Below are 18,249 nucleotides of genomic sequence, written 5' to 3' on the forward strand. Positions count from 1 at the left end.
GCGTAAATTTATAACGTGAAAATTAATGCTGGAATAGCTGCTTATTTTCAATTCTCTCCTAAAATAAAGTTAATAAAAGTTAATCAATATATTATAAGCATCTAAAAATGGTACAATTACAAAATACAACTCGTCCCGGAAAAAACAAGCCCTTATACGGCTATGTTGACGGAATAAAAAAAGAGTTACGACTCTTGGAATGCGACCGTGAAAAAACAAGAAATAATCCTTGGTCATTAACGTGCAAAATGGCCCGGTCATTAAGGGGTTAAGTAAAGAAATATAAACACAAATAAATAAATATGCATTTTATATTTTGAATGCATAATATTATATCACGGCGATCCATCCATATTGTGAAATTAGTTTGTAATTTCCCTCTTCCAGCCTGTAGGTGTCACGATTTGCAAAAAGGTCTATGGAGGTATTTCATACACAGTAGCATCATATATAAGGCAATGGACAAATACATTCAAAGACATTGCTGCACAGTGACACCTACAGGCTGGAACGAATAACACACATTATAATAATTTTAACTTATTACACCACTGTGTAAGCATCCACCAGATATTATACTGAGAATTAATTTGAAAGAATGACCCATACTATTTAGAAACGTTCCCATTTTAATAACAACCAGAGAACAACAGGTTCCCTAGTCTTTCCATCGCCAAGATGATATTTAAATGAACATGGGGGATAACGCAACAGCTGAATAAATGATAAGCTTCAGATGGAGCTTAGAGAGCAGGTCTAATTTTGGAAGTTACAATGAATTCAATCAGCCTCCCATTATCTGCTTCCCCCTCTGAATGTGCATGAAAAAGTCATAAAACACACAGGCTCAGTACAGCGTCTGTTCTGATCATTTCCGAGCCGGCAGTTATTTTGGAGACGGTGAGCTCATGGATCCCTTTGCCACGTAAATCCCACCTCTCCGAAACGTAAAATATGCATCAGATCCAACATGGCCCAGAAACAAGCCGTCTGTGTCAAGTGAATTACTACATAGAGAGCTGGAAGAGAGACGTGTAATTGAGCTTATTATATGCAGCCATGTTGGGTGAATATAATTCAGAATGCTCACAAAATGTTACGATTTTTGTATCTGCATGAAGTTAAGTATTGAGTTGGACACCTACTGTTCCACTGCTGCTTAATGACAGATGACTCATCTGCTGGGTCATGGGGCTGATCATCGATGCCGGCTGTAGTGACATGGTATGGTCCATGGAGGGAGTTAACACGGCCCCCTTAACAAGGAAAAAACAAGACATGAAACTATGCATAGACATTCACAAAAAAAACAAAAAAAACTCAGTATCCAATTCTATATAGTGATCCTGTAGAGCAGAGGAAAGCAACATTTATATAGCCAATATATCATTCACCATCCAATTTACAGTAAATTAAAAGGATACCTGCACAATTTACATCTAGATATAATATCATAAAATGCTATTCAAATACTTTGGTTTACTTGTAGTTTTTATTAATCTTTTAATACTAATTTTATAGGGTAGAACTGAATTTTGAAATCTGCTGTTATTGGAATCGGTCGACGCACTATTGACAGACACACCCCTAACAACGTAGCTGACCTGTTGTACTGCAATGCTCGGTGCTGTACTGCCTTCTGGGACAACTAGTCTTCACTATCTTATTTGTTACTGTTGTAAAGACTACACCTTGCAGAATGCAAATCAGAAGAACGTGCATTTACAAGTCAGATAAGAAGTGTGCGGAATTGTCACTAGAGCTTTGGATGATCCTGAATTATAGCTTATGTTTATATAAAAAAGGTCTCAATCATTCAGCGTTCGCTTCTTTCGCACATCTTTAAAATGTACTTCGGTCCAAAATTCTGTAGTGATTCATTTTGGAATGTTATACAAACTGATTGTCTGACTTGATAAATGATATAATTCTGGCTGCATGCAGCAGCCACTAGGGGGAGCTAATTGCAAATAGACATACATCTAGTATTGAAATCAAGGGGAGCTGTATAAATCTGTAAGCAGTGAGCTCCTTCTAGTGACAGGTAGCGGTTATGACAGTCTCACGACAAGCAAGGGAAGCAGTTTTGTGAAGACACCTGCCCACCACAAACCTCATAGTAGTCGTGTGTTTTCCTTCTGCTCATTGGCTATGAGGAATAACAAGGACTTGGTCAGCTGGCTACTTTATTAGAATGGAGTCACACCGCCGTTTAAGCGATTCTTGAGCCAAGAGTGGTGTGCTGACCACTATAAAGTGCATGCTTGTTTATAGCCCCCCACCCCCGCTCTGAAAATGTATCAGTAGATTACTTTTAGTCATTTGCATCTAACAGATTTCGTAATTTAGAGAGATGAAAGATTCTCTTCTTTTTCCTACTAAGGTTTTTGCCCAGGAACTTGTCTGATTCTTCTTTAGATTCAATCTATTTCATCAATATCTTTGTTGCAGGCGAGTGACTATTCAGTGTTTGCTTTTCATTAGGAGAGCAGTCAGTTGATATATTTAGGAATATCTTTCAGATGACATCACTGTGATCGCTTGTAGATGCCTGTAATAAAGTGTCTCGTAATAGATATTACGGCTCTGCTTATGGAGACAGTTCTTAGAATTGCCGTAATCTACATTTCCTAACACTTCATGAGTAAATCTTTCATCACCCATTGCAAAGTTATCTTAATTGGCTATTACATACATACAACACACACACACACACACACACACACGCACACACGCACACGCACACGCCACTTTCTTAGAGACCCCCATCTAGTGGTGCAGGCCTTCAGAACACAGGCCACTTTCTTAGAGACCCCCATCTAGTGGCGCATTGGACCTCCTTAGGCCTTCAGAACCGCAGCAATTAATTGTGGCAAGATTCTACTAGGTGTTGAGATAGTACTGCAGGAATATTGGCCCATGCGGACAGGATAGCTACTTGCAGTGGCCGCTAAAGTTTCTAGTGCCAAATTCTGGCCCTCCCATTAACAAGATGCGACATAAATCTGGATTCATCTGACCAGGCGATATTTTTCCACTCAGTAATTAATTGCTCAGTAAAATATATATATAAAAATACAAAGAGCAGCACCAAGGAAGAGATTAATTCCTTTTTGGAAGGATTGTGTGTGCAAGCCGGGCCACGACCTGCGGTCCCAAAACGTAGAAATCCAAATCCAAATCCAAAGAATAGGCAGAACTCTGTCTGTCTGTCTGTCTGTCTGCCTTTCAAGAAGGAAATTGTCAAAAGCATGGTTTGTTGTTTGTGATTCAAGATGAAAGTTGGTGTTTAAAATGACAGGAACTTACAATCGTACTTTTTTTTTTTCGGCAGGCTCGTCTGTAAAGGCTAATTCTTTTAGGTTCTAACGGTGTCCATTTAACAACCTACATAATCACTAATTGGGGAGCTGCAACGTGGCTTTATATTTAAAGGGCTTGCCCACTTTCGAGAATCCCTATTTCTTAGAAGGGTATTGTGACAATATGCTGATCACAAAGTATCGCCCTGCTAGGACAACTAGCAGTCCTCTGTAATCTGTGGGGGAACACAGCAGTAAGGGTATGTGCACACGATAACGGCAAATACGTCTGAAATTATGGAGCGGTTTTCAGACGAAAACAGCTCCTGAATTTCAGACGGAATTGCTCGTACTCGTGTTTTTCGCAGCGTCCCTTACGGACGTAATTGGAGCTGTTTTTCAATGGAGTCAATTAAAAACGGCTCCAATTATGTCCCAAGAAGTGTCCTGCACTTCTTTTGATGAGCCGTCTTTTGACAGCGACACGTAAAATGACAGGTCGTCGGCACAGTACGTCGTAAAATCCATTGAAAGTAATGGGCAGATGTTTGTCGTAAAACACCTGAATTACGTCTGAAACTTGGTCGTGTGAACCCAGCCTAAGTGTTCAATTTCCCTGCAGTGCCACCACTGGGGAAATTAAGCATTACACAATGCTTATTCAAATTAATGGCTTGTCTGTCTAAAACAGGACAGGTCCTCCAGAGTGAGACACGCTCTTACCATAACTTACTTAGTTACTCTTACTTATTATCGCAATCCATTCTGGCCAACAGATGAGGACGGGGAATATGGAAACAGGTTTTCAAAACAGGACAAACCCTTTTAGCTCAATTTGGCCGTTCCGTAAGCGTGGGCTCATCAGAGAATCAGCAATGATCACTCTTATGGATTTACGGAATAGATCATGCTGCACTGACTCTCTCCAATGGTGAAAGCTAAATTACCTGCCCTTTCGAGCATAGTTTAGGCGGTCTACTTTTTGCCTTCTGAAACCTGATCAGTTAAAGTAACCTGGCCTAGTAATACGGCTGATTTAAAGGGGTGTCCCAGGAAGGCAACCCCATCGATAAAGACTAATCAGTTGATCGCCATGGGTCCGGTTCCTGGAATTCCCAGCGATCAGCTTTTATTTTTGGATAAATAGGGGAAGCTCCAGTTTGCTATACATTTCCCCTGCAGCCGCCCTAGAATTCCCTCACATGAAACAAGTGGAAACTATTTAATGGATGGGATAGGCAAACCAGTCGCTCTTACTTAGCCGCCCCCTCACCATTGGTTAAAGTAGAGGGAGCCAGCCCTTTTTTAATATTGCAAAAGAACGAGGCAATTAGTGTCTTACTGATGTATTTTTTTTTCTACTGACCTACCAGGCTGATTACTGACCTAGCCCATAAAATATCTACCCCACATTGTTCGAAGAAAAGAGGTGCCCTTTAATAGTTTGCCAGTTTAAGAAGAATCCATCTAAGATCGTTTAGCTCTAGTGAGCGAATAGAACAGATGTGAAAAATGAATGGTCCCGAGGCTAAATGAATGTATATGTGATGGTGTTTACTCAGAGAGGTGCGTTCCCGGCACTTTACAAAGAAGAGCGCATGTATAAATAACAGATTCTGGGCAGGTGAAACAATCGCCTAATTTACAGTATGGTTCATAGCCAGTGGATCGCTTTGTTTGTCAGATGCAGAACTTATGTGCACAGAGTATTGTATTAAGGGCAAGTCAATTTCATTGCTATTTCATTGTTTTCCTTCTTAGGATTTCTAATGTCGTAAGGTGCATGCTGGGAATTATACTTCACCTGCGTCTGGCTGGAGAGCCACAGGCTGCCAAACCTGCGCTTAATTAGAATCTGTCACAAGGGATCCTGTTCCTAGTTTATCACCTCATTACATACTATCAAGTCTAACTATGTATCCAAGCCTAAGATACATGCGTGATATTTGGCGGCTTAATCTCACTACTAACATCTCAATCGTTCCTTCGCCTCTCCTGGTACTTATTTCTGGCTATACGTCTTGCTGCTTTACACCGTATGATCGCAAAAAATATTGACAAAATTGCTGAAGAGTCCTAATATTCAAAGCAGCCTGAGATCTAATAAATTAGGAATAAGAATATTGAATGCTGCTTTGGATGTGACTGGAGTATAATCCATGATGCAACTCCAGAACAACCCAACATAAATAAAGCTATTAAATATAATTTAAAGTGCAAAAACAGGTTTAAAAGTGGTATCCTATTTTAAAGGAAGTTGTTGTGTTGCTTGTACCATTTTTTAGAAGGCCAAGAATGGTATGAGGGATTCTTATAATTTGAGGTTGTATGAGATGGGTTTTTTCAGATACAATGCCACTCTTTTCATGGTCTGTATCTGGTATTGCAGCTCAGCCTGATCTTGCAGTAAAGCTGTTAACCGCGCTGTATTTAGAGTCAGTAGAAAAACTTGGGCAACAATGAGTCATTAGCTTGTGGAGAATTTACTACATGTCTCAGCCGGGCTCATTTATGGACTATATTAGAAGTGCAGCCAAGTTAGGTTTACAACTTCTTTAGCAACTGTTTAGTGTTAAGAACTGCTCAGTTATATTTTACGAATGACTTACAACTGTTGGCAAGTATTCAAATTAAAATAAATAAATAAAGAGAATTGACCTCTCCTATCGGTCTGTTTTTTTCTAATGGGTCCAATATTCTGTTCTATATAATATAATTCTATTGGTACACACAGTAGAGGTCTAACCCCCCCTCTTCCCTTTACTCTGCTATAGTTATATCATAGAATTCTGGTTGCCTGCAGCCACCACTAGGGGGAGCTTTCTGAAGACAGATTATTTTTTAATTCAATAGATCCATCTTCTGTAAGCTTCACCTAGAGGCAGCTGCTCAGACAGAACTTTTTATGGCTGCGTAAAGATAAACTGAAAATTAGGACCTCTGAAATAGAAAAATGGAGCTCCGATCGCTCTAAAGATATAATATTAAACAAAAAAGCAAAAAAGATGCCTGGACCTATTGATATGTGAATTGTCACAGTTATTTTCTAGATGTGTTGTAAAACGGTGTCACTTGATATTTTAATAAATTAGAAGAACTTACAGCATGCTGCATGATGTATGGCTGAGGCTGCATCCAGGAGGGACTTGGCACCTAGAAAAACACAAAAGACAAGCACTGTTGCATTAAGACTGCCTGTAAGAATTAGAATAATAGACCTCTCAGCTGTGCCCCTCACCCCAAAAAGACGTACTTTTCAAATTTACATTATCCATGTAAAACAATATCTAAAATATGACAAAGCTTTACTAGGACTACAAGAACAGAAAAAAATCCCTCTTTTCATGACTTTGCAGTTTCTTTTTATTTTTGGGGTATTTTTCCCATTATTTTTTACGTTTATGGTTGCCATTTTTTCATGGTAAACACACATGGTTTGAAAAAGTGTAAATTTCGCAACACTGAATTCTGATTTTCTTGTGTAAATCATTTTCTATTACGATGTTAGACTTAGTCACTAAAGATCACTTCTGGGGAATCATAACTAATATGTATAAATAAAAAAATCAATTCCCCGCTGCAGGCGATATATTTCTAAGGCTCTCAATTACTATGATATTTCCGTGGACAGGCACAATCATTTGCTTTCACTACATATAATGCCCACAGCAGTCTATGGATCCATACAAGACGTTTTAAGCATTTAGGAGAGTTTCCTACTTGTGTTCTTTTGAGGGCATTTACTTGTCCGCTAATGTCCCAGATTGAAAAAGTAATGACATTTATGTTTATTGCCCGCCCCCCCCCCCCAAAAAAAAAACACTCCCCCAAAAAAACACCCCAGAACTGTGCATAAATCTGCTGGATATCATAAAGCTCTTAAGATTTCCATACACATTAGACAAAGTTCGGCGGGATTAGCCAGCGATCTAATGTGTATGGGGGCCTCCTGACTATCCCCCGATGGTAGATGCGGAAAGAAGGATCAAGCATTTTCATGGGGGAATTGAGACAAATAACTATTCGGCTGACAGTTGACTGACCTAGTCCATCTTGAAGGAACATTGCATGCAATACAGGTAATAATGTAAGGCCAGATGGGAAGAACGGGTACCACATTGTTTTTTTGCCCCCATTTTATATTTATATTTTTTAAATAAGCCCTTTGTGCAGAAAAATAGAATAGTAGGAATCTTTCCTAACATACATGAAAATGCAGCATCCAAGAGTATAGATCATATATACTGGGAAAAAAATAAATAGATGAAAATAACATCCCAACCCCCTCACTGCTGTGGACCATATATTTTATTTTACGAAAGAAATCCAAAAAGTAGGTGAAATCCAAAACAAATCATTGCAGAGTGGAGTGTGGAGTTTAAAATTCAAATCCAGGATTTACATATGGCTACTATGGGGTCCTTAGAAAGGGGTCCCAACCCCGGTTAGTACCAACCCTTTTGCTACTCGGGTTTGGGAACATGTGCAAAACTTCTCTCTCCAGAGGACCCGCCATTAAAGCAAGCAAGGGGGTGAGGAATCGGCACAAAGTGCATTGAAAGGAAATGAAGTGGTAAACAAACACCAGGCCCTTCTATTCCAGTAGGCAAAACCCAGCATCGTAATGAGCGGCCCATTCTGATCTACGCTCTCTTCTATGTACGCCACTGGTAAGCCACCAAAAATCCCTGTACATTATTTCTACTTTGCCATCTGTTTTGGAGATTGTATAGTGCGGAGGAACAGAAGAAACCAAGTCTGCTCTACGTCTAGACACGGTAAATAGAACATTTTGTAATTCTTTAGCGAGGATGGTAAAAACATAAAGGAAAAAATGAACATAAAAAGCATATTGTGTCTAACATCTGCATGAATGCTACAATAATAGACAATTGAAGAAAAGGAGCACCGACACAAGTTCTATGTAAAATTCCCTTAAGGGTTTTTGTTTTTTAAATTAAAGCGGGTGTTTCATTTGTGGGCTTCAAAATGATATATGACCGTGTCTATGGGTAGGACTTACCCGCCATTTTTTTTCAGCAGTGCTGGCTGCTTCCAACCTCTACACCATTAGGGCACACATGTGATCAGAAGAAGTCTTAAATCCACTTCCTGTCTCATTACAAGCTCCCCCATGCTTTACATGGCAGCTCTGCTCTTTTAGTGTGACTACTGTACACAGGCTTACCAGGGAGTCAGTACATGGGATACTGATTTTCATCACAGTAAGGACAGAAGTATTATAAACTACAAGTAACATTACCCACCAGTCCTTCTTCCCCTTGATATTAAACAATTATGCTCCTAAACTTATGGCTATTGTGCAGCAATGTAGATTATAAAATAACCAATCTTAAAGTAACACTCCAGGCAAAACAGACACTTATGTCTAGTGACACAGAGATTCTCTCCATGGTGTTCTTTGAATCACTGTGTCATGCTCCGCCCCTCAGTTTTGCCTGGAGAGTTCCTTTAAAGCAATATTAACCCTGTCGTTACAATGACGATAGAATTTTTGTAAGTAAAGAGCTGCAATCTAATGGTTACGTGTTTTGCATGCCAAATGGCTGCCTTCATTGAGGCTATAGCAGGTACTCTACACAGGACAAACAACACAACCAAAAGGACTAGATTTAGCAATGTAGGCCACAGGCAAACTCCAAGTCTCGTGAGGAGAGGTCTAGTTGAACGCCACCCCTGCCCACATCACAGCTCGAAAAATACATATTACTGGTGGTCTGTGGCCAGTCCTTGGATCCACATTTTAATTTGACTTGTAAATACCAAAAATACCATGGAAGTTTTTAATCTAAATCATAAATTACCATTGTCTATAAGAAGAAGCTTCAGTCAAGTTCTGACCACGAGTGTTCTAGGCCAAACCATGTGGTTGAAAGCACAACCCAATCTACTCGTCTCTGCCAAGTACAGAGAATAATGAGTCTCCCTTTTTATGAGCTGCCATGGCATGGAAGCCCAGAATATGATCTGAAGCATTATTATTATAGATTTTTTTCTTTGTAAATCTCCCTATTTTATTTGCATGATATTTTAAGATTTTGTTTATAAAAAAAATGATTAAAATTCTTTAAGTGCTGTAACTGGCAGGACGAAATGTCTTTAAACTCTATATAACCGTTTCCTGGTTTGGCGTGAGAAAGAATTTTCGGGGCCTCTCAGCTTTTATTATGTTACTATTTTTTGGACTAATTTGTCTGTGTTGCATGACTATATATTTCCAACTAGACAAATCTATTGTGTGCTAAAGCTTCTTGGAATTCGACATGAAATGCTATTTCTTGGGAAGGAGATTTGCACCGCATAACTGAACTCGGTTTTTTTAGGACGGCCTTGAGGATCTATGTCATCACGCCGTAATTTCTGACATTTAGAATACACTGGTGGATTGGCAGTTTATACATTAACATATGAAGGAACTGAATTACCTGTAATTCCTTTATAAAAGTTAAATAAAATAAAATATAATATGAAAAATAATTACCTGAGCTGTCCATGTATTGCACGGACAACCATTCATCTGAATGCCTGCTATGTGGTATTACATATTCCCACTGCAGTGGAAATGCATAGCCTGCTCAATCTTCCCCCAGGAAAATCAGTTTTTTGAAGGGAGCCGATTCCGTGGCGATCAGCAGATCACCATCAAGGCTCTCCGATTAATGGGGTCTGTGATAAGACAAGACCTTTAAAGGGTTTTTTCAGGAATATCCATTGATGGTCTATGCTTAGGATAGGCAACAATGTGTGTTCGGTGGGCGTGCGACCCTTGGTTGTGTCTGGTATTGCAGCTGAGCTCCATTCGCAAATGGGTCGAAACTCGGGATGAAACGCAGTACCAGGCACTGGTAACGAATGCAAGGATGTGCCGATGTGTCTGTGTGCTAAATCGGCCTATGGGTGGGTGTCCAGGAGGCTAGGTTAGCAATGTGTATTCCTGAAAAAAAACCTTTAAAAAGGTATTGTTTCACCATAGACAACAGCCATGATGGTGATCAACTGATCGCCAAGGATTCGGCTCCCTACTAACAACTGGTTTTCCTAGGGGAAGATTCAGCAGGCTATGCATTTCTACTGAAGGAGAGATGTAATACTACAAGGCAGGCATTCAAATAATCGGCTATCCATGTAATACATTAGCAGCTCAAGTAATACTTGGTCGGCCATTTTGAAAAGGTGACAACTCTATTGATTGTCAAGCATGAAGTGCTAATTTACCAAAAATCTAATTCAAAATTGAGCTATCACAGGGACCTTATTTTTCCCCTAGCTGTTGTTCATTGAATGGCAGAATTCAGCAAAGAAAAGTAAAGAGTAAAAGGGGCGATTTGGAATCAATCAGTCCCGATTCTCATCGAGGAGGTGGCATGCAAAGTTCTTCTTTTGAGTGAATGGGGTTACGGAAACCTACAAGCGCTTTCAAACAAAGGGTTTCTGTTCACTCTTGGAATCAGTGGGAATCCCAGTTAGTAGAAATTTCTTTAACAAATCTGCCACATGTGAATATACCCTTAATCGGCCCCTGCTGATCTGACTAATCAGTCATGGATATGATTTCTGGAAAAAACAAAACCTTCAAACTCATATACTGCTCCATTATGTCTGTAATGGTAGCTCAGATACAATTACCATTATTATCTGCATTACAGATATTCCCTCACAAGAGTGTACTAGTCCGGATAGACCATTGAACATAATAAATTGATTTCCTTGTAGGACAATAATAATATTAATCACAAATTGTCCACATGCAGGAAGGGGCTGTCAGCCAACACATTGCAGGCCCAAGCAAGCAAAGAAGCTCTGGAAAGCCGAAACTGGGGCATGTAATAGATCAAAGTGAACGACTACAATGCACAAGACACGGATCTTTAATTATACCAATTTAAGTGATAATGGACTCAATCCCGCAGCCCAGTCCACCTTAATGAGAGTGATCTTTGTTATCACTGCTGAAATTAGCAACCTCATTCAAGCAATTGTGGCCTCTCAGGTTCTGTGCAACCTACCTGGTAAGTTGAGACGGGAGATGCAATATATGGGGTGATGGATGTTTGGGTAATCATCCTGTTTGTGGCAATGCTGTATGGTGGGGGATAGAACCTGCAACAACAAAATATAAATATGTCAAATAAAAAATAAAAAAAGCAGCTCAAAGGGGTTGTCCAATCATGAGAAATGGCCTGTATCTGATCTGTGGAGGTCCCACTCCTGCTGATCAAGTGTTTTGAAGGGGCCGTGGAGTGGGCGCTGATTCCCCTTCATTACGGATATTGCTCGTACTGAGACACGCTTGTAGCGGAGGTTCACAATAAGTAACATCCACTGACCCACTGTGTTATATCCAGTGCAGGTCCTGAGGGGGGGGGGGGGGTGATACACGGTACAGAATTACGCTCTTTGGTGTTCTGTGAATCCCTGTGTCATGCACCATCCACTTAAGTCCTGCGCTAGGCATAACATGGTGTATAAGGTTTGCCTGGACTGATCCTTTAAAGAGACTCTGTCACCACTTTATAAGTGCCCTGTCTCCTATATAAGGAGATGGGCGCTGTAATGTAGGTGACAGTAATGCTTTTTATTTAAAAAAACTATCTTTTTTCACAACGTTAGGAGCGATTTTGGTTTATGCTAATGAGCTTTCTTAATGCCCAAGTGGGCGTACTTTTACTTTCGACCAAGTGGGCGTTGTACAGAGGAGTGCATGACGCTGACCAATCGGCATCATGCACTCCTCTCCATTCATTTACACTGCACTAGCGATATAGATAGATTGCTATGTGCAGCCTCATACACACACTATAACATTACTAGTGTCCTGATAATGAATACACATGAAATCCAGCCTGGACGTCATGTGTACTCAGAATCCTGACACTTCTGACTCTTTTTTGTGAGATTCCAGCAACGGATACGAAATCTTGCGAGATCACGGAGCTAAACGAGATTTGGTTTCACTTGTCGGAATCTCACAAAAAAAAAAGAGTCAGAAGTGTCAGGATTCTGAGTACACATGACGTCCAGGCTGGATTTCATGTGTATTCATTATCAGGACACTAGTAATGTTAGGGCTTGTGTATGAGGCTGCACATAGTGATATAACTATATCGCTAGTGCAGTGTAAATTAATGGAGAGGAGTGCATGATGCTGATTGGTCAGCGTCATGCACTCCTCTGTACAACGCCCACTTGGTCGAAAGTAAAAGTACGCCCACTTGGGCATTAAGAAAGCTCATTAGCATAAACCAAAATCGCTCCTAACGTTGTGAAAAAAGATCGTTTTTTTAAATAAAAAGCATTACTGTCACCTACATTACAGCGCCCATCTCCTGATGTAGGAGACAGGGCACTTATAATGTGGTGACAGAGTCTCTTTAAGTGGAATCTTAGGTATCATATTAAGTGGAAATGCTCCCATCAAGACAACTATTATAGTGAGGAGTTCCAACTCTATAAGTCTAAGAGGGGAGCTTCCTTATAATGGGCACCCTGTAATACTAATGCTGGGGGAAGTTGGACGAAACTTCCCCCGGCATTAGCAGCTGGTTGCAAGGGGTTCCCGGAGTCAGATCTGTGTTGATCAGCTGATCGTTGGAGTGACTGTATTTGGAGAAGAGTTTGTAATAATTAGTGAACCCTTTTTAAGTTATCAACACAAAGCAGACGCATTATTGGCAGATCACTTCTTCAGATGGATGAGCCAGTCTCACTGAGTTTAGTGAAGTCTCATTAATATTAATGGTGTTGTTCACCTTTGCCTATCCAACAACACGGCCAAAGGTAAAACTAAAACGGCGTGGACTAAAAAAAATAAACAACAGTTTCTCCAATGCTATATTCCTCGAGGTATGCTAGTGAACCATGTCTGGGTAGAAGGCTAATCAGTGAAAACACCTTGACTTACAAGAAGAGGGAGGGGCTTCTTACAGAATGGGTGTGGCTACATGAAGAAGTGGCTGCTGTGCCATAATTGGCCTCAAGTTTGCCTTGTTAGTACTGGAAGTTATGGTACTTCACTACATGGACAAAACAAACATGAAATAAAAAGTTTAGAGTTGGGAAAATCACCTTCTGACATACCCATTTTGAATAGCAGCAGTGGGATCATAAGTCAGCGTCATGCCAGCCTGTGGAGAAGAAATACGTTCCTGTAACTATCTTGCAGAATATATAGAAATTAATTTTTAAAATTAAAATATTCAAGTAAAGACATCTAAGGATTTGCAAATTTTCTCAATTTAAAGGGGAACTAAACGTTTGACATACTTCTGACATGTCAGTGACATGTCAGAAGATTTGATGGGTGGGGGTCCGAGCACTGAGATCCCCACCAATCGCTAAAACAAAGTGACAGAAGCGCTCCTGTGAGCGCTCAGCCGCTTCGTGTCTGTTCGTTTTTTTCCAGAAAGCTGATGTAGCGGTGTACGGGCTTATAGACTTTCTATTGAGCTCGTGCGCCGATACATTGATTTCCGGAAAAATCCGCGCTTCTGCCGCTTCGTTTTAGCGATTGGTGACCCCCACCATTCAAAGCTTCTGACATGTCAGAAGTTTGCCAAACGTTTAGTTACCCATTAATCTATGCCTACCAAATATTTTGCTGGCAGTTTCTGGTGGAATCATATACAAAAGATAACTAAATTTTTGATCATTTGAAGGCCCTGTCCCCGTGTGACCAAATTTTTTTTTTAATGCTAAAGTGCATCTAAATTATTATTTTTTAATAAAAATGAATCAACTTTGCAAATAATGTTGATTAAAAATCTCCCACCGTTTTGTGCATACAGCTCCTAAGCAGACCTATGTGTCTCCATGACTACAATCCCTGTGTACTGGCAGTCATATTCCCCATCATCTATCCTTTATTTCATGCTAACCTACCAAACGCACGCTACCCATAACGTATTTTACAATTACAAACCAGCCCAAAGATTTCCTCCTGAAATCAAAAAAGCCCCAAATAACTAAAAGCGTTCCCTTCTTCTGTAAAGTGGTTCACAAACGCAAATCTGCTCAAAAGGATAAATACAATTTTGTGATGAATTTTTTTTTTTATTGCTCCAATGCATCTTAAATATAAAAAAAAGCAGCCAGTTTGCAAATAGTCTCGATTAAAAATATCCTACCGTTATGTGTATACAGCCCCTATGCAGACCTATGTGTCTATGACTCAGGCTACCAACAAACCTGGTGTGTAGTCTGATTCTGTAGTCCTGTTCCTTCTGCCCCTCTTCCTACGAACTAAAGAATCAGACACATAGCTCTGCATAGGAGCTGTATACACAAAACGGTGTTCATTTTTTTAAATTTATATTTTTAAGACTGCATGCAAAGACTAAGGTTTGCCATTCAGTAGTCTGGAAAAGCAGTAATGGGGGCCATACTGGTTGTCACCAGCATACCCAGATATACAACCGAGACATGGCTGCTTAGATTTTGCAGCAATGTAACAGAGGAGGACATTTAACTCTTGTTTGCGGAGTTAAACCTCATTGATGTGAAAAGGTCAAAGATGAGCATGAAAGGGAAGCACAAGCAAATTCCCAGTCCAAGCAGCTGCAGAGAGGAGGGCACCAGCCTGTCACACACACCCAAGCCATGGTTGCTCCAAGCCAAGACGTCTTGGGTGAGTCATGTTTTTAAGCTACTCATTCATGCCCCCACCCTGAAATTTTATGGAAAGACTTACAAGTCTCACCTCGCCCTCTCTCGGCCAGGCTCTTCCATTCTGGACGTATTTGTTCTGGGTCTGTCTTTTCTTCTGTCCTCCATCTGCAAACTTGCACAGCAGGGCTTCTGTGGGAGCTGCAGAAAGGAGCAAGGGCAACGGAAAGTTAGAGATAACCCATCTATCATGTATCCTCATCCGTTTCCCTCAGGAAAGAGACACCGAAAACTCCTCCACATGTTAAATATGTTAGCAAAGAAGAGGCAAACCATATCCCCTTATACAATTATAGCCAGACCTTATAATACTGAACTGGATCTATTATTTATTCTGCAAGTTATTTTGTAGTTCTAGCAACGGACCCTAGTTCACAGCAGTTACCCCACCCCACCCGGCCATATTTTCCCGTAGGGGCACGTGTCAGGTATGAGGTTTGACGACATCTGCAGAATAATGTTGACTAACTAGTTGCAGAAATATAAAAAACTGAACTTTTTGCAAAGGTAAAAAGTGGGGCCAACTACGTAAGACAACCTGTAAACACAAGGTCATACGTCAAGGAGCCATTGAGCAGTCAACAGTTTTCTAGGCAGAAAATGTAAGGTCATTGACATTTTGTCTCTCTCCTGGAGTTTCTCTTTAGTAAACAATTTTCTTTTTCTACCTTTTTTTATTGCCGTTTTCGCTTATTTACTTATTTTTTAGTTCATTTTTCTATGCAGAACATGTTGCTTTCTGGAAACCATCAACAAGGTGCTGTTGACAGATATGTATTTTTATTTGATACTTTAAAGGGAACCTGGCACCAGTATTTCACCTATTGAACTTTACTTATCCCTCACTGGCCGCTGCTATCAAAAGTTCATTGCCGTTATCCCCTCTCCTAAACTCCTCCTCCGACTGTAAATAACGATCTGCAAACATTTTGCGCCTTTTATCGTAATAATCCGGTGTCCCGTTGTGCGCACACACCAGAAGAGGACATCAATGCACAAGTGCGGGATTTTGTGTGCTGGGGGAAGGCGAGGAGCTGTCAATCAAAAGTAAGGAGGCGGAGTAAACTCGGAAAGACTTGAGGAAGGAAGATTTGACTCTTATGCTCATTAGCATACGGTGCAGGAAGACTAAACTGAATACTAAAGCTACAGAGCCGACTAAGAAGACAATTATAGGTTGTATAGAAATGATTTTTCACCCACTACCACCTGGTATTTCTGGTTTAATAGGTGAAATGCTGGTGACATGTTCCCTTTAAGTGAATTATGGTCTCCTGCCGTGGATGGGTTGTGGGTCTGATTGGCTCATTAACACCGTAATACCCACTGCAGCCTAGTTCATTAACAACCAATGCAAGTATTATATATTCATATGTTCTAGCAGATCTATTATGTCTCCTATGCTGTATCATAGAGCAGCAAAGGATAGAGTAGAATAAGTAGAGCTCGGGATATATAATTTTCTATGATTTTATTTAGCTTTTTTATATGTTAACACGCAGCCTACATAGTACCAGAAGAAAGCCTGTCAGTCCTGCTTCCCCCACCCTGACAGTAAGTGACTGACCGCTTTTCCTGTACGCTTGTATAAAGAGAAAGCGGTCAATTCCTCTCTTGGGTTAGCATAGAAGACCTGATAGATTTGCTTTAATCAGACTATTTGGATGTCCATGTGTTAATCAACTGAGCTGCAGGGTATATGTTCGGGTACAAAGGTCATAACTAGAACTGAAAAAGATTAATAAGATCCATCAACAGCACCTAGTCTACCTTTTGACAGTTTCCAATTAACTATATATGATTTTTCTACCCTCTACATGGTAAAATAAAAATGAGAATAATTATAAAGAAAACAGACAATTTTAGTACAAGATCAAGCTTCATTTTTAGGCAACTGCACTAGAACGTCTATGAATAAAGTCCACAAAATGCACCATTGTGTAAAAACCTATAGAAAGTGTATAGATTTACTTGGAGGTGCCCAGGACTGTGTGCCCTCAGGCTCCAGCAGTATAAATTCAGCTGTGACAGTCGTTAGCCACCTCATTTGTGAGAACCTTCAGTCAGCCCGGCCTTCATCATACTTAATTTATGGTTACAGTCAGTAAGCAGGAGCTTCCCTTGACATCAGCCTCAAAATTGTTACATAGTCAATTAACACATCAGTCAATTTGCAGATTTATATTCATGTTAGGACACATCTTGCCAACAGATCTGCTACAAAACAAAAATCTCATAATATCTTGCACCACACAAGTCATTGACAGCACAAAATAAACGAATACATTATTCATTATGAAGGGTGAGAAAGAAAAAGCAATCACTAAAAGAGTCCTATCCTGGAAAAAGAGCAAAGTGGGCGTAAAATGTTGACGTGATGGGGGTTGGTGTTATAGATGGATTCATAAAGAACATTGCAGTTCTCTTTGGGGCTAATTTAAAGCTTGTGGCCCGGTCGTCCCTGTTCTCCAGCTTTAGCTGACATCTACAGAATGCTCCTGAAATGATCCCAGTCAGGATACCTGCTGAGCGGTGTACCGAGGGGAGCGCAAAACAGCTCAACGAGACTTATTATTCCATTTTATCCACTCTCAGTTCAACCTCCGTGAATGTACTGCAACCTCAAGCAAGCGCATTTCCTAACAAAGGGCTGGTAGAGACCATGTCTACATCCTGACTCGTATCTGGCAGAGTTTTAATTGTGAAGCTATATCTAACGGAAACAAAAATCCACTGCATTCTTATTAACAATCAGTTCTTAATGGCTGCTCAGTCAGTGCTCGCTCTTATTGGCAAGAGGGGCAGCTGGGAATAAATACAGTGTCTTCAGGGAAGGATATGAATGTATTATTAGAGTGAAGTGCAATAAAGAGCTGGACCAAATTTACGAAGATGTAGGGGGGGGGGGCAATAAAAAAAAACATCGAATATTTGAAGACAATTGGCTGCATTGAATTTTTTTGTCCTAATGTATTACTAAAGCTATTGTATGGGGTAGTGAAGGAAAATGTTGTGTAAGGTTTGGAGTAAGGAAATATGATACAGGCACTTTTCAGATATTTTTTATAAATGTATCCGATTTGCTAGTTTTTATTAGTCAATGGCATATGTAGCAACTTAGTATATCATTTTATTATCAGAATCACTCCCTGTGGCAGTGGAAGTCTTCACATAATAACCTGTATGGCAGCGGTGTACATAAAAGAGATGTGACCCCCCATTGCAAAGATCATAATAAGCCCTTATTATGTTGCCAAATTTTGCC

At 40.2% G+C, this 18,249-nt stretch overlaps 1 protein-coding gene across 6 annotated transcripts in view; it reads right to left on the minus strand.

Moving 5' to 3' along the window:
* The window catches only part of RBMS1 (RNA binding motif single stranded interacting protein 1), a 250,638-nt gene that overhangs the window by 10,256 nt on the left and 222,133 nt on the right, over window positions 1-18,249 (minus strand). For 3 of the 6 annotated variants that reach the window (XM_075829356.1, XM_075829362.1, XM_075829360.1), the window contains 5 exons: window positions 15,010-15,125; window positions 13,389-13,447; window positions 11,330-11,423; window positions 6,405-6,455; window positions 1,146-1,256 (listed from right to left, as the gene is read on the minus strand). In XM_075829356.1, coding sequence (XP_075685471.1) covers window positions 1,146-1,256; window positions 6,405-6,455; window positions 11,330-11,423; window positions 13,389-13,447; window positions 15,010-15,125 — 431 coding nt within the window. The remainder of the gene's footprint in view (window positions 1-1,145; window positions 1,257-6,404; window positions 6,456-11,329; window positions 11,424-13,388; window positions 13,448-15,009; window positions 15,126-18,249) is intronic. The other 3 variants (XM_075829361.1, XM_075829357.1, XM_075829359.1) reach the window with 3 other exon arrangements.

The sequence above is a fragment of the Rhinoderma darwinii genome, chromosome 6, assembly GCF_050947455.1.
Source record: "Rhinoderma darwinii isolate aRhiDar2 chromosome 6, aRhiDar2.hap1, whole genome shotgun sequence".
Lineage (NCBI taxonomy): Eukaryota > Metazoa > Chordata > Amphibia > Anura > Rhinodermatidae > Rhinoderma > Rhinoderma darwinii.